Below are 23,840 nucleotides of genomic sequence, written 5' to 3' on the forward strand. Positions count from 1 at the left end.
CGGTTTTGTGATGCGACCACCCAAACGTATCTCGCCGCTGCACACCCTCCCCGCTGATTCGCATTGCTCCATCTCCGCGGTTGGATATCGTTGGGCGCGCTTCCTGCGGCTAAAACGAACGTTCAAATGCGTAAAAGGAACAATGTGAGCCCGTGCAATATTCGAGCCAGAATTGTAACACGGTCAGGATATATAGTCCGTTTAACACGTAGGCTTTCGTGAACACTCTGGCGAATTGCCCGATGATGCTGGATGTTATTGCCAGCGAAACGTCGTACTCAAAGATTGTAAATGCTGTGGATTCGCTCTTCAACACACCGGTGGGCTAAAGTAGTGAACTATTTGTCTTTTGTCAACGCGACACATTTTTTTTTACTGTTTGGCCGTGTCGGGTGGTGGAGGGTTACGACACATTTATAAATAACGCGATCTAACCCAAAAACTTTTTATTATGAAGGATATAGTCCACTCAAATAAATCGAACCAATGCGGGATGACGTCTGTCGTTGAACTTTCGAGGCTGGTAACTGTAACGTTGGGCGTTCCCTGTGTCGGCAGTATCACGTTGTTGTCGCCTTTTTTAATTATTGAAAACGGGAAGCTTGTCATAAATCTCGAGTGCCCCTACAGTACACCAAATCGACATTCGCATCACATTAAAACATTCCAAGTTATCCGTAAGATTATCTCGTTCATGAGCTTGCATTTTAAAGAGCGTGTTCAATCAAACCAGTTCCACGGCTTTTCCCCGCATTCGCGAATTCACCACCGTCGATGATGATCCGTCCGCTTTTCACTTATAGCTGTGAGAAGGATGGGGGTTAACAAATTAATTCGCAACTACAGTGGCAGGCTTTGTAGTACCAGCTCCAACCAAATTAATCTTTTGACCCTGCACTGTTGGAACACCTGTTAAATAAGAAAACTGATTATTACTTGGGAATTTCAATAGTCTTGTGAGATATATATACTGTATTCATTATAGTAGCTGCCACAGATTGGCCTGCTTAGCATTCGGGTTATTGTGTGCGATATCACACAACAAAATGAAGCACTTTTAGCTTCAATGGAACATGCGTTTCAAAACTGCTCATTAAATGTTATTTGGCTTGAGCACAAGTCTCAGTGCTTTGTTTTAGTGCAGTGTTATTGCGGTGCCAGTTTTAAGTGGGAGTAGTTGTAATTGTTTTGAGTAACTCCCCTGGCAGCTTGACCGGTTTTATGTTATGAAAAAATAAGAATAGGGCTTACCCTTTCTGGCAATAAAACAGTTGTGTTAAGATGTTCAAACATCAAATAGAAACCTTTTGCAAGGAATTATGTCTGCGTTCACCACACGTATTTGTGATGAACATGCGAATAAAACAACATGCTCTGATAATTATATGTAATTTTATTTCATTTTTATTTTCTATCTCCGTGACTTTACCGAATGAACCAAGAATATTAATTCCTGCAGGCACGACATTTTTAAGTCAAAATATTTGGGCATTGTCTTTGAAACTGATAGGTCTACACTAGGGGACACCCTTCTTAAGTGCCTAGTCTCGCCAGTGTCAGACCAGAGAACACCAAAAGGCGAACCGGTTTTATGTTGTTTCAAGATGTTTGAAAACCCACCTTGGTCACAAAGCTGCACCTGAACAGGGCACTGTGGCGCTGATGTGGTTTCTCAAATATCTGGTGTAATGTTCGCATTTGAGAATGCCACGTTGTTTTACACGACGGTACTGTCTCATCCATTTGGTGTTTACGACATTTCATTTGCCGAGAGGATTGTTATCTTTTATGTGTGTGTGTGTTCAAAAGTCTGGCTGGAGAGTGGGCATGTGCACTGGTATGCTGCCACACTCCAGTTAGGTTGTCGACTGCATGTGAGAATTGTCTCGAGACTCCTCCACCCACTTTTCTTTTTTCTTCTTTGCTTCTTTCGGTGAAGTCACGTAGAATGAGACTAAAATAATAAGTTGATAAAATAAAATAACACAATAAAATTCTCATTGCCATTTCTCACCAGCATTCTTGTTTAAGCCGAAGTGTGATCCACATTGTAGTCTGTAAAAAAATACCCTGTTTATTCAAAATACAGGTTTTTTGGGGGGTTAGATCCCATAAATATTGATGTGTCATATAAATGTGTTGTTAGCTTGTCCTGTTTATGTAAAAACACGTTTTACCACACCCCGAGTGTGACGCTTTAAAGTGTCTGCTTATGTGGGCAGGGCTTGGTAATTCTGCTGGCAGGTATAAGTGAAGTGCATATATACGCCCGCCTTTCCAAGCCGCAGATGGCAAGGCCACAATGGCAGATGCTTTGCTGTACTACAGCGAGCTATCTCAAAACGCCGTGCCAGACTCTGCCAATTTTGTCCGTGTGATACCATATGCCGCACACATTAGTTTGTGATGCTCGCATTGGCAGCGGCGCACAATCACAGCGAACACACACGCAAAAAAAAACACGCATGGGTTAAATAACATGTAAATAAAGTGCTGTCAAGAAGGGCCATTGCTTAAAACGTCGGCTATTATATGTGTTTCTTTTAAGGAAATAATATTCCACACGGAATTTTTGCATCGCTGATTAAATAGATACAGAGCACATTTATAATGATGGTATGACATTAGTGTAGTAGCTACGGTTTATGACTTGTAATGCGCCATATGCTAATGAGCTGTACAGCTTTTAAGCATTTGAAAAGGTTCACAAAAATGTCAACTTATTTGGAAGCTTTAATTTTTTTATGGTCACTGTATACTGTCTACCATTCTCTTGGAAAGTCAGTGTGCCCTTGCCAATATATGAGGATGTTGGAATTTGTGTAAGACAACATGTTATGTTGCTGATAATAAACAACCTCATGCCAGCAGCTTATAAAATATACGAAGTATTTTTTCACAAAAACAACAATAATGAAAAACTTTGCATACTTTGTTTTTGAGAAAACATCAAAGGGTAACAATGTATCCCCGATTGGCTTCAAAAACTTGTAAAATATTTACTTAATGCATGCACGTGACTCATTTGTGCATGCAGATTAATTGGTTATTTCATGAATGGAGAGTTAAGGATGATGACAGTAATGACGGAGCGTTTTTAGATATGTATTTTAAATGGTGTGTTGCTCCTACACTCTGTTATTACCATCATCCATACTATCTAAAAAATGGACCCTCTTGGCTTGCGTGGAAAGATTTATTGAAACATGAGTTCACGACATACTGTGTTAAAGAGCACAAGATAAAGCAATAAACTTATTTCGATAGAAATGGAATCACAAATTCCTTGGACACTGGCACTGTATTACTGTTGGAGCATAACCAAGCTGACGAGTGCCACTGTGAGCCGCATTACGTGGGAAACGTACCATGAAAAAAAATGGTTGGATGTGGCGAGCTGTATACGGCTATAGGAATAGAGATTGCTTTCCTAAAGGGCAAGTCAAACTTTAAACAGCGGCGACATGAGGTTTGCGAGATTAAAGAAGAGCGTGACAATACTGCGCTATCGAACCAGGTGGCTGCATTACTCTTGCTGCCAGAACGAGGGTCATGCAGTGCAACATCTACGGCAGATAGCATGCCGATTCGTTCACGTTCTGGGGATAACTGCTTATTGGAATAAGCAGGAATAAGCAGTTAACTCCTCAGTGAGAGCATAATATTGCAACTACAGTAGTTCTGAGCGTGTGTAGCACATCTAAGTACCGATGCTACCGCTTGGTTATTTTTCACCACGGTGCAGAATTTATTGATGGGTCTAGAAGTGACCAACATCTGTTTTTTTTTGCCAAGAGGAAAACTAAAGGAAATTACTAGAATAAAAATGACTAGTGACAATTTGAATTGAAAATGATGGACTGGCATTGATTTGGCGCATATACTTAAAGTGTGCCTTTGTGTGGCTTCTGTGAGCATGCACTCTGTCTTCTTTGTTTCAATCGCCTGTACAAAAGTTAAATAAGCACATGCGGCAATTTCAGGCATGGGAAAACTCTTACCCTTCTCCAAGGACATCACTGACTGTTGTTTTATCCTTCTGATTGTATTTGGTGATGGGATTTAACAAGCAATCAATGTTCTTTTTTCTACTCTGTCTTTTTTTTACTTTTTAATTCCTCGTTCCTGGAGAACAGAAACTGAAAAAATCTACGGATCATGAGCAGGTGTCTCTGGTAAGGTCGTGTGTGCTGCTTGCTTACATGGGCTATCTGCACACAATTTCTGTTTGCATAACTCTTGCAAATTCACGAGTGCCATGCATGTGACCAAAGGTGCGCATGGATGGAATGTCTTCGTGAATGCTCTTGCTTTCCTCCAAAAGAAAACGCTTTGCTGACTAATGGGAATTGCACGAGTAAACATTTACTGCACATTTCGGAGTGTGCCTTGGATCCGTGGTATTCCACTTAGTGTACGTGTTTCATTATTGCAGTGTGAGATTTAGCACGCTTGAACAAGCTATCCCAAATAACGTGATTGCCAAGACATTTCTATTTGTAATGTACGTTTGCCCTTGGTCGTGGCTTTCGCCAAATTTACATCATTTCAACCGTGCATTTCCATGAGCCAACTGCAGCTTTCATTACCTTCATTGTTTACCCATAATTGTTATCGCTGTTGTGTTATCACGTCTAAAATGTGCAACTGGATTTGATAATTTTCTCGTGAAGAATGAGATTAACTTGAAGGAAACTAGAGATTTTCAGGAGTATTTCTGCAACAGCTCATCATCGTTGGGCAATTTGTCTGCTTTTGAGCTTTGATTATTCCTTCCTGTGGTTTCAGCAACACCTTTTTATTTGCCATCATTTTTACATTTGTATTCTTGGTATATGGGAATAAAGAAGTGATGTGAACATAGCCATCACATACACTCCTAACCCATGAGTGTGAGAAGATGAGGCCATTTCAGATGACCGCAGTTTTCTGTTCCGTTAAATGCACTATATTGTAATTGAATAGGACACTTGTAAATTGTACTTGAATGCGGTTTGTAGGAATAAAGTGTTTTACTGCCATAGCTCTACATTTCGAAATATTTACAGATTAATATATACTGCATTTTTTAGTTTACATTATTATGTCATTATATAAAAAATGTTATGCTCATTTGCCCTTCACATGGCATTTGTAAAAAAAAAGTATAAATAAAATCGTACATTGAAAAGGGCATCCAAGCGAGCAAGATGTGCGCATTGTGCTCGCAATTACGCTTTATTAGAAGTTGGTTTACAATTTCTGACAGTTACCGTTGCACTTCCCTTCGAAAGAACTACTCTGCATTTGTTGGAAGAAATTCTCCTTGCGCTAATTTCCCCCCATGTGTTGTGATAATGCAGCTGGACCGCTTTGCAAGCATCCGCGTTGCCGCTAAGAAGGACAAGGAGAAAGGGGACCGGCCCGTCGTTGTGCAACGTGGAGGAGGGCCGAGCAGCCTACCTTTCGGTGGAGATGACCTCACCGAGGACCAGATCCACACGTTTTTTGAGAAGATGCTGGTAAAACACCATACATACGTTTCCTTTCTTATTTTTTTTGCGGGAGAATTCCTTTTTTTCGTGGTGATGTGGAGGTGCAGTACCGCGGATTCAATTATCCATGATTATATCCCACCCCCACGCCCCCCTTTGTCTGTAGGAAACAATTACGGATAAGAAGGTGCATTTTCTGCTCAACTCCTCTTAACCATGGCGATTAAAAGAAAGCTATTCTGCAAATCATAATAGGAAAATCCTGGGATAATCGTGAATAATAATAATAATAGGAACACAGCTAATAGGAATATTTGCAGGACCATACAGCTCCTGTAGATAATTGGAGTAAGAGTGGTTTTATTCCTCCAAGCTTGATCTTTTTAATAATTTAGAGATATTCTGAGAAGTTGTACTATTGTGCTGCTATTTTCTTTTTTACACAACAGGAGGACATGAACCTCAGTGAGGCCCACAAGGCTCCTTTGCGCCACAAAGATGAAAAAACGAAGCGTGACATGGTTTTACAATACATGGCTTCCTCTTCCAAGACGGTGAGTTTGCCATCACCTCCACTCCCACTCTTGTCGCCAACTGAATGCTGAACTTTGATTCCTGTCCCTAACCCTTGGATTCTGAGATGTTACAGAGTTCAAGTGGTGTGCTGATTGAAACATTTTCCATCTCCACTGCAGTGGAATTGCCTGTCATTGAAATACATTATTTGTCCATGGGAGGGCACTATTTCACCGCTACAGCCCTAAAGTTTGGCACGCGAGAAACATTTTAGTTCTTTGAATAATTTATATTTTGTCCAGCAGAGGTCATCATTTACCATGGAAATGCATGACTTGTGCTCGGCTACCTGACGTTAACAGAAATGACCTAACGATATGCACTGCTGTATTCTTTTTTATTGAACGGGTTATTGTCAGATTGATTATTACGTAATTTAATGTGACGTTAGTTTTATTCTCAGTATTCATGAATAAGAAAACTGTGAAGTGTATCTTTTTCTTGATGCCTATATCTGATAAAAAAAAAAAAACTAATTTCACTATTTAAAGGCATTTCATTGCTTAATAATTGAAGTTTTAAATTTATACTGCAGCAATTTTTTTATTATAAAAAAAATCTAGATTTGACGCCCACTGAAAGGCATTTTCTTGTAAAGTACTCGTACAACATATTAGATGGTGAGACATAATCAGCAAGCCATGCCCATTATCGTTAAACAGGTTGCAGATGTTGTGAAGAATTAAAAAGAACCAATGGCATTTGCCTTGTTTATATTCTGAATCAACAGCATCAATGAACAGAATACAAATAAGCTCCAGTTCAGACTGTTTTGGCATTTTAAGTACATTAAATTACATTTTGGAATACCTGATGCCTTTTGTGACATGCATTTTAAAACTGTATCTTGTCATTCATAGCCACGTTCTGGATATATACACCATAAAATGCAGTTAGAATGCGTTCATAACGGCAGACCATCTTTGTACTACGTGTTTAGTCGCATTGCCAAAGGGAAGGTTCATGGCCTGTATGCGTAAATTATTACAGGTGACATTTACCTCCGAGTCATGAGTTGTGGTGCCACCGAAGATCTCAATCCTATCTGATGGGCAGCCCAAACACACCGAAATAAGTGGGTGTTTGAGAAAGGGTAGCAGGAGAAAAGACATAGAGAGCAAGGGATCCTGATTACCCTAGAATGACTTCTTATCAGTGAGTGTTGGAGGTGTGCACTCGTGACGGGTGTCCGCTTGTGGCTATGGAGAACAAAAATGGGACTGACAGGTGGTATGGCAATAGTCCCTTGGCCATGCACATTATTCAAGGAATTTCAAATGGCATGGCCTGTCTGTAAGGGGCTGCACAAATTTGTGATTTACTTGAGAAAATGACAGAAGGGAGATTGGGGGAAAAATGGTTTTGTGGCACTAATCAAGCAGGCTTATTTGCTTTTGTATAGTGGTGACATGTGTGCAGTGAGGCTCCACTCTTTTGCTTTTTTGTATAAATAATTTGTTACAAATTTCTGCATGTTTTACTCCTTGTAATTATTTGTTGATGTGACCTATTTACTTTTTGACTTGTTTTTTGTCTCCTTAAAATAATTTTCACTGCACGTTGTAAGATAATTTAAAATGCTACCATCCCAGAATTGAACAAATTTTAACTAAACTCTACACAGAATATTATTCTTCATTATGTTTTCAATGAGCAAAGCAATGAGCCGCAGTAGGTGGCTAGTTCATTTTTTAATGAAGATGAGCATGTGGCATATGTTTCGATTTGAAAAGATTACCTTGGTATTGGGCAATTTTTGTTTTATTTCATTGCAACATTTTATGTGGGAAACGTACATTTTCATGAACATTTTTTTAATTGCAAAAATTAACTACCCTATTACTAATTAAACTGATTTTGGAAAGACCATGTTAAACAGATAATTGAAAGCACAGCAATGTTCTCCGATCATTTGATCTTTGTCAAGCCGATTTGACCAACCACAAAACTAAAGTCTAAATGACGAAGTAGAAAAGGGAGCACACAGTGGATGCGGGGAGGAATTCGCTTTAGTTTTGTTTCTCTATCAAGGTTAAAGCCTTTGAGATAAAGGTATCCCACAGGCCTGCTATTTAATGGAATGTATGACATGCTTTACCGACTGGGAGATTATACTATGAGGCCATGCCGTGTCACCCACAGAGGACCCTTGCATGTGAATAACAACCAAGCTGAAACCCACATTGGCCAGACCTCTGTTAGACCTGGCAATCTATTGCTTAAATACATTTTACTCTGCCTGCTTTACATTTCATTACAGCTATAATTTTAGTATTGAAAAAGTATTTTTTTTATATTTTCGTGTTCATGGCAGATGAAAGAGTAAGTAAAAACAAATCTACTTTCTCAAGCTTTTTAAGTGAAGTATTGGATTTCAAATAATTGTATTTATTTTCCAGCACGTAATTAAATCAACAATACTGGAATATGAATCAGGTATAGTCTATCCTGTGTTATCGGGACTGTTTTCGTTACAATAGGGTAGCAGACTGAATGCATTAAAAGTGACATTAAGAAGCCACAGTTGGCCAAACATATTCTTCTGGGAAGACATACCACCAGCTATTGTGTAACACCTGTAATTTTTGAGAAATTATATCTTGTTCATATATTTATTATATTGTATATATATTGGTTATAATATTTTCATTTGTACTCATATTTTTCAGCCATTGACCTGCTTACAGTGAGGGAAAAAAGTATTTGATCCCCTGCTGATTTTGTACGTTTGCCCACTGACAAATAAATGATCAGTCTATAATTTTAATGGTAGGTTTATTTGAACAGTGAGAGACAGAATAACAACAAAAAAATCCAGAAAAACGCATGTCAAAAATGTTATAAATTGATTGCATTTTAATTAGGGAAATAAGTATTTGACCCCTCTGCAAAACATGACTTAATACTTGGTGGCAAAACCCTTGTTGGCAATCACAGAGGTCAGACGTTTCTTGTAGTTGGCCACCAGGTTTGCACACATCTCAGGAGGGATTTTGTCCCACTCCTCTTTGCAGATTTTCTCCAAGTCATTAAGGTTTCAAGGCTGACGTTTGGCAACTCGAACCTTCAGCTCCCTCCACAGATTTTCTATGGGATTAAGGTCTGGAGACTGGCTAGGCCACTCCAGGACCTTAATGTGCTTCTTCTTGAGCCACTCCTTTGTTGCCTTGGTCGTGTGTTTTGGGTCATTGTCATGCTGGAATACCCATCCACGACCCATTTTCAATGCCCTGGCTGAGGGAAGGAGGTTCTCGCCCAAGATTTGACGGTACATGGCCCCGTCCATCGTTCCTTTGATGCGGTGAAGTTGTCCTGTCCCCTTAGCAGAAAAACACCCCCAAAGCATAATGTTTCTACCTCCATGTTTGACGGTGGGGATGGTGTTCTTGGGGTCATAGGAAGCATTTCTCCTCCTCCAAACACGGCGAGTTGATTTGATGACAAAGAGCTCCATTTTGGTCTCATCTGACCACAACACTTTCACCCAGTTGTCCTCTGAATCATTCAGATGTTCATTGCCAAACTTCAGACGGGCATGTTTGTGCTTTCTTGAGCAGGGGGACCTTGCGGGCGCTGCAGGATTTCAGTCCTTCACGGCGTAGTGTGTTACCAATTGTTTTCTTGGTGACTATGATCCCAGCTGCCTTGAGATCATTGACAAGATCCTCCCGTGTAGTTCTGGGCTGATTCCTCACCGTTCTCATGATCATTACAACTCCACGAGGTGAGATCTTGCATGGAGCCCCAGGCCGAGGGAGATTGACAGTTCTTTTGTGTTTCTTCCATATGCGAATAATCGCACCAACTGTTGTCACCTTCTCACCAAGCTGCTTGGCAATGGTCTTGTAGCCCATTTCAGCCTTGTGTAGGTCTACAATCTTGTCCCTGACATCCTTGGAGAGCTGTTTGGTCTTGGCCATGGTGGAGAGTTTGTAATCTTATTGATTGATTGATTGCTTCTGTGGACAGGTGTCTTTTATACAGGTAACAAGCTGAGATTAGGAGCACTCCTTTTAAGAGTGTGCTCCTAATCTCAGCTCGTTACCTGTATAAAAGACACCTGGGAGCCAGAAATCTTTCTGATTGAGAGGGGGTCAAATACTTATTTCCCTCATTAAAATGCAAATCAATTTATAACATTTTTGACATGCGTTTTTCTGGATTTTGTTGTTATTCTGTCTCTCACTGTTCAAATAAACCTACCATTAAAATTATAGACTGATCATTTCTTTGTCAGTGGGCAAACGTACAAAATCAGCAGGGGATCAAATACTTTTTTCCCTCACTGTGTACATATATGTGTACCCAAGTATATACAGGAGAGCTTGGTGATTTTCAAGATTCTTAGCCTGAAATGGCAGTATCCTTACAATATAATATAGTTCCTAGCTGCAAAATAGGATCGACAGAATCTTGGAATCATGGTTGGCCATGCTGCCTGGATCCCTGAATGTCATTTAGGCAAGATGGGAGGGTCCATGGGGTCTGGCTGGTTGAGAGGAAGCCCTTTTGAAACATATGGCCAATGCTTATGTAATACTGGTCAATATCACCTGGCTGGTTTTAACCCCAATTTCAACCGGCTGGTATTAACCATCAGGGCTACTACTGGTTACCTCTCAAACTAAGAACTCAGACTACTGGGACTACTGCAACTCGGAATCAGCCCACTGGGACCAGAATAACTGCAGGGACTCCCATTCATACCACCAGACCATTGGTACTACTACTGGGACCACTCGGCTTACATTTGGAATCTCCCAGACTACTGGGATGGTCACTCGAACTAACGGGACTACCACTCAGACGTCTTGGCACATGTATGTATGTATCTTGAACTTATTTTGTGTATATGCTACCATATACATGTGTAGTGTGTTGTACGGAGGCGCACACTGGAGTTGGAGGCAACACGTTTATTTCAACACCCCCAACAGGGCTAACTACATAAACGTACACTGGTTCAACATCTAAGTGATAACTTTCCTGTTAACTATGTCGGTAGCGGATTAACTACACGAATGGGTCAGTCAGCGTACATGCTGCCTGACCCACAATGCCGAGCAAAGATGAAGACACGGAGACGACGACAAGACGCGGGGACCCCAGGATGATTCCAGAACGCTCTCGGGACTGCCCCATTATGCTCCTGAGCGTGGCCTCGCTCCGCCTTCGGCCACGCCCCCTTAGACCTTTCCCGATGGATCTCGATGGAGCGTCACGTGTCCCTCAAGCCCCCCTCACTGCCCTGTCCCGGTCACGTGCCCTCCTGTTCACCCAGACTACCATGTCCTGACTTGCCCTCTCTCAGGCCGCCACCAGGACTATGCCCCCTGGGGCCCGTTCGCAAACCGTGCTCACTCTGGCCCCACAGAGAGGTTCCAGATGCACAGAAGCACTCTTATGACAGTGCCTGGCGCTACCACCATAGTGACACCCTTAATGTCACCACACATGGGAGTAACCCTGTATATGCTAAACTAGAGCCTAGCATATACAGGGACAGCTACTTTGGCTCTTTGCATCACAGTCATTCATGGGCATGGGTAAGTACCACGTCCAGTCTGGCCCCTTCTAGGCTGTCCAAGTCCTAAAGGGCCTTCCCTTGCCTGAACACTACAATGGAATTTGGGTTGATCCGGCCAATTCCACACACTGGACATTGCCAATGCATTTCAGCGGTGATTCTGGTTACCTGAAAATAGCCTTAATTGCCAATTCTGGAAGACTGGAAGTGATGATGCTCAGTTAAGCTAATCATAGCTACTAGCTAAGGTAGATTTGCAGTAGAATTGATATTTCATGGAAGAATATCTGTTAGAAGTCGTTTGAATTGAATGGAGATTTAAACGTGGAAATTACTCATGAAAGAAGCATGATTTCTGCAGAAATAGTCCTCGCATAGGATTCGAATATGATTCTTGAAGTAGTTACCCAGGTCTACTATGTGGTACGTGAGAGTATTGATGCTATGTATAGTGGTGTGAATGGCTGGTTGGTATGCATGTAATGGCTCGTCTCCCTAGCGACTTTATTGTTATGATTTGGGGATGTGATTTCATTCAAGACGAAATTCTTTTTAGTCCTATTTTAACCCCTCGTTTATAATGTCTCATGTCTGTTCTGTCTGATCTGTACATTTCACTCCATTCGCATAGAACTGACTTAAGCTTATGATTTGCATACGTATGAATTAATCTATTTGCAACCGCATTATTCAATGCACTTATCGTAAGTCTAAAGTGGATCTTGTGCTGAAAACTTAACTCTTCAACTGTTTCCTGCCGCAGAGGTCACGTAGCGCAGTAGGTTCTCCCCTTATTGAAGGACAGTGAATACATTTAGTTGCAAGCACATTAATTTAGATGTTTTTTTTTCTTCTCGCACAACTGATATTTACTGCTTTTGTTTTGATTTTAGCAACCTCCACTCAGTACTGATAACACACTGAACACTTGAACACAAGCTTGTTGTGTACACAAAGGAATATTTGGAGAGTGAAAAAAACACTTTAACAGAAAAATGTAAGCATCAGCTCAACCTGCAGCAAGCCTTATTTATACATCATTAAATTATGTTTATATTGAGCAGTGGATATGCAAGCAAACTCCGTCAGCATCATTAAGAAAAGCGACGAATCCTCAGTAACGCGTGTTGTTCTGTGCTCGTACGGAAAAAGGGTTGTTTATTTATTCAGCTTTGAATTTCAAGGAATAGGTGAGTGAAAAATGTTTTTGCCTTTGGTGACATTTAAGGAAGAAGCGGCTAGTTGTTAGATTAGTGGTGCTAAAGAATTGGGGTTGCGTGACCCAAGGAAACGGGGTAAATATCACCTCACCTTTCAGAATGCATCATCCTTCTCTCTTGCATACTTAAAGGAGCTTTTTCTTTTAATCGCACTCTCACGTTTACAGATCACATGGCAAATTGCAGTCATCTTTTCAACAGCCGCATTTGACTCTTTTTCCTGGGTTGTATATGTCATTAATTTGAGTGTTAGTTTTCATAACTCGCTGCTTTTTTACTTGCAATCTCTAGGATGGGTTCTTTCACCGTTTTACACGCGATGAATAATTTGTAGTTTTCTTCGTCGCTTCAGTAAATTGAAAACTGCAATGCAATGGGTGTGTTTATGCTGAATTGTCACGAGTTACTTTCAAAATTATTAAAGCTGGCAATTTAAATGGCTCCATCGCATTGCCAACAGTTGTAGATTTTGAAGCTTTCGTGACTGCAAGGATCCATACTCTTTGGTTCTATTCACGTAGGTAAAAAAACGTCGTGATTTTTGTTATTTAATTTTTACCTACGTGACTTTACCGAATAGAAACAAAGATTATTGCCAACAGTGTTTTGTTGAAACGATATGGAACATAACTGAGCTGCTCTTGGGTCGCAGGGTGGCAGCACGGTGGTAAGTAAAAAACGTCGTGATTTTTGTTATTTAATTTTTACCTACGTGACTTTACCGAATAGAACCAAAGAGTATTGCCAACAGTGTTTTGTTGAAACGATATGGAACATAACTGAGCTGGTCTTGGGTCGCAGGGTGGCAGCACGGTGGTAATGCTTGTGCGCACAGTAAGAGAATCCCGAGTTCGATTCCCGATTCTGGTACCTTTCTGTGAGGAGTTTGTAAGTTCTTCCCCTGTGTTGTAATGATTTCGTCCGGTTTCACTGATTGTCTTCCATTGCTGGTATTGGCTAAACATCCCAAATGCTGATAAAGTCCTGTCATGAAAAAAGGTGATGCGACCCAGTGAGGCTTTCTTCAGTAAATGAGTGTCAGAGTGATAATAGTAAATCTTCCTTTTGTTAAATAACCAGGCAGTGTGTGTGTTACTTTTACCTTTTATTCATCAGAGGGACATGTGCGTATTATGCATACACTTAATTTGCGTGTGTATGTGTGTTTACACAGTTAAAAATTACACGTTCTTGAGTGTATCGTACCAGACATTTCTGTGCATGTGGATGACCAGATTATGCTTTATTTTTTCACTTAAGCGCTTGAGGTTTTTTCTGTTTGTTCTATGTGCCTTGAAGGAATATGTACATACTTAAATCTTGACTTAAAGCTTTTTTGTTATTTTCTTTGAACCATCTACCTCACTTTACCGAAAGACCCAAAGAATATGTACATATTTTGATTTAAAGCTTTCGTGACTGCAGTAATTCATATTCTTAGCTCTTTCTGTAAAGTCACGTTGAAGGGAAACAATAAAATAATAAAATATATATAAAACAATAAAAATTCTCACGACGTTTCGACCATAACACAAACGGTCGTCATCAGGTGTGTCGGTTTGCATAAATTTATTTTTAAGGCATATTTATTTATTTAAAAAAAACGTCAGCGCCACGCGCAGCGACTTGGCAGTTTATTTAGAAGGACTAGTCCATCTATGTTCTAAAAAGAGGAGGGGGGAGACGAAAAATTAATGCATGCTGTCTGAAAGCCACCGTAAGCGTGAACAATCAATTAAGACCTGAAATGGTTTATCAAATCTTTCCAATGATTGCTAAGCCAGAATCCATCTTCTCGGTTGAAATTGTCTCTGTGCTTGTATATGTGGATAGCCTCATGAACGAATCTCTCATGGTAGCCAGATGGCTTACAAAGAACCTCTGTCTTGGAAAAGTCAACGTCATGTGAGCTTACTGAATTATAGCACTGATCTGCCACGGCCGAGGTGTTGGTCCTACCGTGTTTAAGGTCTGCTTTGTGTTCACGAATGCGGTCCGAGACATGGCGTTTGGTTTCTCCATTGTAACTACTACCACAGAGGCAACTTAGTTTGTAGACACCAGGGTACTGTATGTCTGGAATCACATCTTACAGACGGAACCAGATCACGGATTTTTTGTAATGTGTTGAAACGGACCTGGATCTTGTGTTTATTCAAGATTTTGGAGATCTTTTTTGTGATCCCCGCAATGTAGGGTACAGAGACAAAAAAAAGCACAGAGACAATTTCAACCGAGAAGATGGATTCTGGCTTAGCAATCATTGGAAAGATTTGATAAACCATTTCAGGTCTTAATTGATTGTTCATGCTTACGGTGGCTTTCAGACAGCATGCATTCATTTTTCGTCTCCCCCCTCCTCTTTTCAGAACATAGATGGACTAGTCCTTCTAAATAAACTGCCAAGTCGCTGCACGTGGCACTGACGTGTTTTTAAATAAATAAATACACCGTTTAAAAATAAATAAATTTATGCGAACCAACACACCTGATGACGACTGTTTGTGTTATGGTCGAAACGTCGTGAGAATTTTTATTGTTTTATATATTTTATTATTTTATTGTTTTCCTTCAACGTGACTTTACCGAAAGAGCTAAGAATATGTACATACTTGTGCATTTGTCCTAGTTTGTATTTCCAATGTTATGCTTGTATACATGTCTCAATTTGAAAAGAAAAGCCCTATGTTGTTGAAATTATTACATAAAATGTTTGTGTAAGATTTTACATGAACTCTGTTTTCGTGATCATGAGTTGGTTGACAACAATCCTTCCCAGGTATGTTATTTTCCAAACTCCTGGGATGAAATTCAGGTGGTTTCTTGAGTAAAAAATACATATATAATTAATGTTTGTATGCGATGTATGTATTGTCAAAAAATGTGACACGTGTTCAATATAGTCTCACCCACTTATCGTAGAATACATTTTTTGAAAATGTGATAGAATATGCCCACCCTGAGTGAAAATTAAGCGATACCAAAGTAATTGGAGAAAGGCCTGAAGCTTGACTCATTGTGTTGCTCCCTCGACAGACATACTTATCAGCAATCCTCAGAGATATGCTAACCAACACTTAGCTCCTCTCCCTCCACCCATCCACCCACTACCCTCATCCAACCCAAAACACCCCGAAGCTTCACGGCAAAACTCATCAAGCCAACCATTAAAATTTCAGGCCCATCTGGCGGTTGACATTTCCCACGCACCGAACTGGGTGCTGACTTTTTTTTCATTTATTGGGGTGTGATTTACGTTGATAGCACCCGTAACAGCTTTCGCTCCTTTTTAGCACGCTCATTCAATCGCGTTTAGCCAGATGGCGATACGCAGGATAGGTGATATTCCCCGTTTCAGTTGCTGTTTTATACCTTGTCTTGCTCTCCTTTTCTGGCCAAATGAATATGGGATAAACTGAAGCTTTTCTGGGTGAAATTACATCCTTGTCCAATTGCTTGAATCTGCATGCAATGATTATCCTGCTCCCTATTGAAAAAGATTTGGAAGTTTGAGCATTCTCAGTGTTAATAACAAAGTTTTTGTAGATATTTTTTGCTCATTTTTCAGGTAATTGTAAACTTTTCTTTTCACTTATTTTTGCAATGAATTGTAGTAATTTAATTTGAGTTTAACTTCAGGTACGTGGCGTAATTAGAATGTAAAGCATTGATCTTTTTTTTACCAAGAAGATTGACAGTCTCAAACTAGCAAGCACCTACTGTGCCTGTGGGATTTAAATGTGTACCTAGAGGCTCAATTAAACCTCACTTGTTTAATGTGCATTCTCAACCCATGCCTAATAACAATGCAGACACATTTGAGGATGCACACCTTGTATTTCCTCCCCGACTTCTGCTTACCATTTGGTTGTAATAACCGATGCTTATTTCTTGAAAATTCATCCATTGCGACTGCAGTTATCTTTGGTTGTTATTTGCACATTCGGACGTTTTAGTTGTGGTGTGGTGCTACGCGGCACAGGGTGGAACGCACAAACGGGACACAGCGTTGTCGGGAAAAGACTACATCACAGAACTGACTGGACTTCGGAAGATGGAACACGACTCCGATCAGGAGCGCCTGCTCTCCTGCCTGGAGTCTCTGAGAGTGTCCCTCACGAGCAATCCTGTCAGGTGTGCCGTCACGGGAATGAGAGAATTTAATTTCGGGCTGAGGACGAGGGTGGAGGCAGTGGGGGGAGCCCAAGGAAGGGCAGCCGCTGCCGCCGCTGCTGCTGTTGTAGGGTTTGAGTTCATAAAGAGGCGAAAAAAATGAGAATCTGTGAAATCTCTGTTCTTATTGACATTGTGGCTGCCACTTTTGCTGTAGCTAAGACAAAATATATTTTTTTATATCCAACAAATATAACATTTTGAGCACCAGTCCCACGATTGTGACACTTCTGTGCAAAATGTACATTAAAATATTTACATTTTCCTGATGTATATTACATGCTACTTGCTTGACAAAAAAGCTTTTTTAGAGGCATATTTAGAAAATCAATAAAACACCAATTTTTTTAAAATCTATATCAATTGTTTAATGTTATTTTATTTTTCACAGCTGGGTGGAGCTTTTTGGTGATGAAGGACTAAAGATCCTTTTGGATATTCTACAAGACCTTCAGGAGAAACAAAGGTGTTTTACTGTCACTTCATTTTGGTATAAGATTTTATCATCTCATTTTGTGATATATATAAAAGTTTATCACCTTTTTGTTTTCATCTTCCATGAATACATTTATCGAGGTCACTGTTAGAGTGGTTCTGAGCAAGGTGTGCATTACATGTTATATGTCCTTCAGATGCCTTTCTCAAGCAGACACTGGGAAGTGTTGCAGATAAATTAAAGTGTGAGTGTTTTGTGTTTTTGCTCAGCCCGAATCACTTTGATTGGAAAATTCAGCTCGAGATCGTGCGATGCCTGAGGGCCTTCATGAACAACAAGGTAAGTGTCGGGTGTCAACGGAGTGGAGTTTTTTTTTGCATGACTAGCATACTTAAGTGCGAGATTTTTTCATGACGCTGAAGTGAAATGGATACTTGGGGAGTATCATGTATGTGTACGTTAGATTCTGTAATGAGTTAGAATCGGCACATTTTACTGAAAACGAATTGATTCTGGGTACTCTAAACGTCTTATTCATATTGCACAATTGTTTCAGACGTTTGTTTTCTAATGTACACCAACGATTAGTCAGGCCATCCTCCCTTGGTTTCCCCATAGATCCCAATTCCTGTTTTTCCTGCCCATCTCTCTCTTGTGATGCACTGTTTTGCTGATCTGCCCATGTGGCCATTAACACCCAGCCAAAGTACTCCCCGCCTCCTCCCTTAGCACCCATCTAGTGTCCTAGATTCATTTGTATTCTGTGTCTCTCTTTCAAGCCTTGCTTTCTCATGGCCTCTGCTTTGTTGCTCTTCCCATGTACAGATGGGCCTGTGCGCCATGCCGGCTACGGTTAAGTGCAGGGGCTTTTACTATGGATAAATATATCACCAACATTTTTTTTTCCCCCAACCCTTCTTTTGAAGGCCCTCTGCTTTCCACTGCATATTTTTCATCTGCCTGGCCCTGTATGTTGTATTTCTGCCCTGGTAACAGGCGGGCACATGCACCATGCTGACCACGGTTAGGTGCCAGTGGTTTTTCAATGAAGGATAATCTGCCTGCCCTGACCACCAGACTTTTGCGCCGTTCACAACCGCTGACTTTTGTAATGTGCGTGCGTGTGTTGGAGCATACACATTCAACTTTCTCAGTGTGTGTGTAGGGGGACTTGCGTGTAAGTGTGTTTAAATTGTGGTTTGACGTTATTAACACAAAATGGTTGAACAATTAAAGTGACTATAATAATAATTCCTGGATAAAAGATCGTGACATGCTCTGATCTATTACGGGCTGAAATGTTATTACGTGAACCCTTTGTTCTGGGTGTTTATTATGTTTTTCATTTGGGTTAATTGTTATATAGTGTTATTAGATTACCACCTGGGATACATTCATTTAAACAGGCCTGTATAATTTGATTAATCTATAGTTATCCTGATATGGTTTTGGTAAACTGCTGTTGTCTAAAAAGTGCTTAAATTTTTACTATTTTACATTAATTTTACTTTTTCGCATGTATTTCATTTATATTTTTGATGAAATTAGCATTTTTATGTTTTGAATGTGACGATGATACTATAAGACTCTGTGTATATAGAAGAAAAGTGAAGTTTAACATGTGCAGGAACACGATGGCTTGTATAGAATAGCTCAATATATTCTGCAATGCATGAAATCACAAGGAAAATGTGAGTAACTGGTAGACATAAGGCCTCCATCTAAATAAGTTTTGTGAACATACAGACGGCACTCAAAATATATCATCGCACGTTGATGAACGTATATTTTGGGAGACGACTTTTTGAGAGTAAATTCATACAGAATTTGTAGTGAATAAATACATTTATTTCTTAAAAGCAACGGGCTGTTGTTACATGGACATGCATTATATAACCTACAAATACAATTTATTCTAACTCTGCATGTGGCACACGTGACGTTTCTTGTTTCATCTTCACAAACGTATGTACGAGATTGCTGTGAATAAACATTAAAGGAGGATTTGTACCCCCTAGAATGTCTCTGAGCTAGTCTCAGAGACACCTGCTCTTCCTTGGCACTTGAAAATGTTTAATTAATATGCCCGCTGTTCTTAATAAGTGAAGTGTGTAACGGCTCATGTCATTTCTAGCGTCCTTTTGAAATGTGATTATTTGCAGATTTTGGCTCATTAGGGAATAAAAAAAAACGGATTCCTCCAATCAACTAAAGCTGTTTCAGCATTCCATCGAAATGAGCATGTGTAGTTATGTAGCCTACATTGCACTGCCATTATCTACTCTTTTTATTCATCTCTTGAAATACATTGGGGAAAGTGTCATGATAATATCATGCATTTTTTCATCAATTTATTCAGAAACATCACTTGGATTTCTGAAAAGCTGAATACCACTGATCATATAAGAATGAGACGGTGTACCCAAAACTTGAAAAATACAATAAAATAGATGACAGTATTCACATTTGTAATTTCCGCAACAGAAAAAAAATTCGAAATATAATGGCATTTTTAAATATATGTACGTTCGTGGTACTGTCGAGGTTTCATGGTTGTACTGCACAGCTCTCTGATGCATCTTCAGTTCTGACCGCGTGTTGTTCGGCATGACGACAATGCGCGTTGCTCCACGTGCTCGAGAGCTTGTTCTGGAACCGAACCATTCAGCTCATAGCACGTGGGCGCAAAACGCCCGGACATCTTGCAGATCAGCAAGCGGCACAATCCGAAATCACATCGGGAGCGCTTGCATGTGTGTGCAGCAATCGCCCCGTGCTGTTTGCATCCTGAGTAGCATCGCACGTGCGTTCCTCACCACTTGCTGTGCACAGGTGGGCCTGCGCGCCATGCTGGCCACCCACAACGGCGTGCTCCTGTTGGCGCGTGCCGTCGAGCCCCGGCACCCGTCTATGATGGTGGAGGCCGTGCGCTTGCTGTCCGCGCTCTCTATACTCGACGAGGACCATTTTGATGGCGCGAAGCCGTAAGTTGCTCCCCTTGTAATGTGCCATAGTCGGTCGGATGGTGCATACCGTCTGTTGGCTGCATACCATGTACGCACACACTCGCACATTGGTTTTGATTACACGCGACTAGGTTTTTACAGGCTGGTTGTACTTTATTGGAAAGTGACACTGCACCAAAGATATATTTCACTACATGCTGTATGATAGATGGAATAAGTGCAATAGCACACCAGTTTTCAGTGTTTCATTGTCCTATATTTTAGCAAGCACTCCATTAGAGAGGCTTCAACTGCCGAAGCTGGTATATTTTTCATATGGCTTTTTCCCGGTTCCCCACATTGTAAATATGCATTCTCGTTTTAAACAAATACAAAGGTTTCCCAAACAAATGGGCAATTTCACCAATTAATAAAACCTCAAAGTAAAAATATATATTTTCTGAGTAATACAAATGGGACAGAGTCATGGCCTTGCTAACGCGAGGCCATGCTGCTTGTTACAGAAGTTCAATATTCAAATCCAGTGGCTGGACATCTGTGAAAAAGAGTTTCGTAGTTCATCGGATTCCTCCAGTCTAGATACAGATTCTGATAATGGCTGCCATGATTAATACTGCGTGTGTATGAACCGTAAAATATGCGTCATCTGCATCACAGTGGGGCATTTAACAACCCGTGATGTCATTCGAAGGAGTAGGCCATTGTATGAACTAAATAAAGAATTCAACTATTTTTATTTTACCAGGTAAGGCCCACTGAGCTATATAGCTCTTTTTCAGAAGCGGCCTGGCCATAAATGATAGCTCAACTAATTGGCTTATCATGTTCAAATTTATAGCAGCCAAAACTAAACGTTTGTTTATAAATAATTGAGGGAAAAGCTGAAGGACCCGAAGAAACATACATGGCCCACGGGTAGAACATGTCCACTCAATATACAGGCATCGGAGTCAGGATCAAACGCACGACCTTCTGCATACCAGGTGAGGTATTTAACATCTCGTCACCGTGGCGCTGCGTAATAGTCCACATTTTTTCCACATTTGAAAATTGGCCGTAAATTACTCAATCAGAATGTGCAAAGCAATTTTAACCTGGCAGGACTCTCCTGAAAACATATCTTGAGACTAAGGGAGGCTTTCCTGTGTAAATAAGTGTAATGATAATGAAACGTGTTTAAATTATTAAGGTGATTATAGTAACAAAAAAACCATTTGTATAAGGAATAATTTGACATACGATGTTGAATGTACCCTGGACATTCCGGCGTGTATTGCAAATGCAAATCAATCTGAATACGTATGACACCGTGGTGATTTATGAGCCTTTATCCTTTATCAAGAAAGTGGACAAATAGTTTATATCTGAATTACAGTCCTTATTCCCAAGTAAAAAAGCTGCTTCACCATCATATGAATAATTTGCCATATCTTTAAAGGCCTTTGAAATGTACATATGAAATTCTGGCTCTGCCCAATTGCATAAAAATGGATCAAATGAGAAAAATAACCCATACATACCCAGCTTGAGATTTATCTCGTTTCTTTCAAAGAAAATATTTCCTGGAGGGCAAAACACTTTCACAGGCATGTCTTCGCCGAATGTTGAAGGTATCGGAAGAGACGAGACGTGGAAAATATGCTTTTGTTTTTCCAACAAATTCAGTGAACCGTTCTTTCAAAGATACTGGTTTGCAAAGACGCTAAGGGACTCCTGCTGTGATCGAAGTTTGAACTTGTATTTATCTTTAGGACATGCCCTAGGTGTACAAATTCATTTCCACGAGTTTTCCAAACTGAACTTTCACTTGTGTGAACCTTAGTGTGTGGTCTCAGCGGCTCATCATTTTTCCGGAGATGTGATATGATTGACTTACTATCAATTAAAGCACACTGTTAAGTAAATTTAATTTAACATTCATTATACAACCTTTTTTGTATTTTCTTTGGAAATAACATTAAAGGTATCCGCTGAGATTGCATGTTAAAACAAGACGCATGAATTGGCCAGCTTAGGTAATGAATGGTAAATTTAATGTCTGTATTATTCACTCTCATGACTCCTTTTCACGAGTGTCCTGCCAAGTGTTCAGTGGGGGTGGAGAGGGGTGGGTACACGACTTATAAGCATAGTTCCAATTGAGTAATTTGTGGCAATTTTTCGAATTTGGTAAATTGGCCCATGATGCCGGAAGACAATTTCCCCCTCTCGTGAATGACATAACAGGCTCTTTCACAAGCAATGTGAAGCAGACTGCATATTTTTAGGGTAAATACACCAACAGGATTGTTTGTGCGCATGTTGAACTTCTTTCACACCGTACTTAGCCAACCGTGCAAATCGGAGGTGCGGGGGAAGGACCGCAAACTAAACACAAAAAGCAGTTCTAAAGATTAAATAAATAAAGTGCATAGCTCTAGTGGGTTCCTAATGTTGGAAGGAAGAGCATTCCAGACGGCCACAAAAGTGCATCTGAAAGCACCCGATGCAGTGACTGCCTTTAACCAGGGCGGCCATTGGAATTTGAACCATGAACCTCTGCAACAAGTGGAAAATGCGCTGGGCCATGTCACCGCCTAAAAAAAACGAACAAAAATATTCAGTTTCTAGGAAAGTACAGTTTGCCTATAAATTCACGATTTTCGAAATCGTTGTAAATGTGTTCTGTCTGTTCTGTTCAATGCAGTTTTCTGCCTTTAATTGAATTCGATTGAAAGCAAGTGTAGTAATAAGCAGGGATATGTGAGAACAATTCGTTTTGATGGAGCAGCTTGGCATCCTCTCCAAATTAATGCTTGCTTAAGGATGCCATAAACCACATTTCAACTTTACGGTTGAGAAAAGGATAGGTTTTCCTCCTAACACCACGATACGTAGAGCTCCCGAGGCTCTACCCACCCTACAACCACCCTCTTCACACTCACGGCGGCAGCAGATTTAAGTGTGCTATTAGTCAAACAAATTAAAGAATCCAAGTAGTTATACAGCTTAGTAGTGCCATTTATTTTGAACCCTAACACTTTACAGAACCATTTGCAAAAGCATACTTCCTTGGATGTCTACACTTGCAAATTAAACACGGATTTGGGCGAATGTGCACCGAGCATTACAAGAAGAAACTTTATCATAAAGGAAGACACTTCCTGGCCCTCGGGCCAAAACGTGCACACTGCAATGGGCTAGATTATGTATGTGTGTGTGTGTTTTTTTTTTATCTGTGTGTGTCTGGTTATGTGTGTGTGCATCCGCTTGTCAGCTCAAGCCGAGTGCTGGATGCGCTTGCGGAATGCGCGGAGATCTGTGAGCAGGAGCGTTTCCAACCCATCGTTGAAGGCCTGGATGTAAAGCAGAGCCTGTCACTTAAGGTGTGTTGGAAGAAAATATGCTTTTTTTATGATTGTGTAGACAAGTAATTGCACATAATTGTGTATAAATGGGGAGAGGACACATGATTAGGAGCCTACCGAG

At 40.4% G+C, this 23,840-nt stretch overlaps 1 protein-coding gene across 2 annotated transcripts in view; it reads left to right on the forward strand.

Annotated features, from left to right (window-relative positions):
- The window catches only part of LOC116942767 (protein diaphanous homolog 1-like), a 123,752-nt gene that overhangs the window by 8,286 nt on the left and 91,626 nt on the right, over positions 1-23,840 (forward strand). The window contains exons 2-9 of one of the 2 annotated variants that reach the window (XM_032955025.2): positions 4,137-4,175; positions 5,343-5,501; positions 5,924-6,028; positions 16,780-16,931; positions 17,362-17,436; positions 17,676-17,745; positions 20,239-20,390; positions 23,629-23,737. In XM_032955025.2, coding sequence (XP_032810916.2) covers positions 4,137-4,175; positions 5,343-5,501; positions 5,924-6,028; positions 16,780-16,931; positions 17,362-17,436; positions 17,676-17,745; positions 20,239-20,390; positions 23,629-23,737 — 861 coding nt within the window. The remainder of the gene's footprint in view (positions 1-4,136; positions 4,176-5,342; positions 5,502-5,923; positions 6,029-16,779; positions 16,932-17,361; positions 17,437-17,675; positions 17,746-20,238; positions 20,391-23,628; positions 23,738-23,840) is intronic. The other variant, XM_032955026.2, reaches the window with a different exon arrangement.

This window comes from Petromyzon marinus, chromosome 16 (genome assembly GCF_048934315.1).
Source record: "Petromyzon marinus isolate PM22_M1 ecotype Great Lakes invasive population chromosome 16, UKy_Petmar_22M1.pri1.0, whole genome shotgun sequence".
NCBI lineage: Eukaryota > Metazoa > Chordata > Hyperoartia > Petromyzontiformes > Petromyzontidae > Petromyzon > Petromyzon marinus.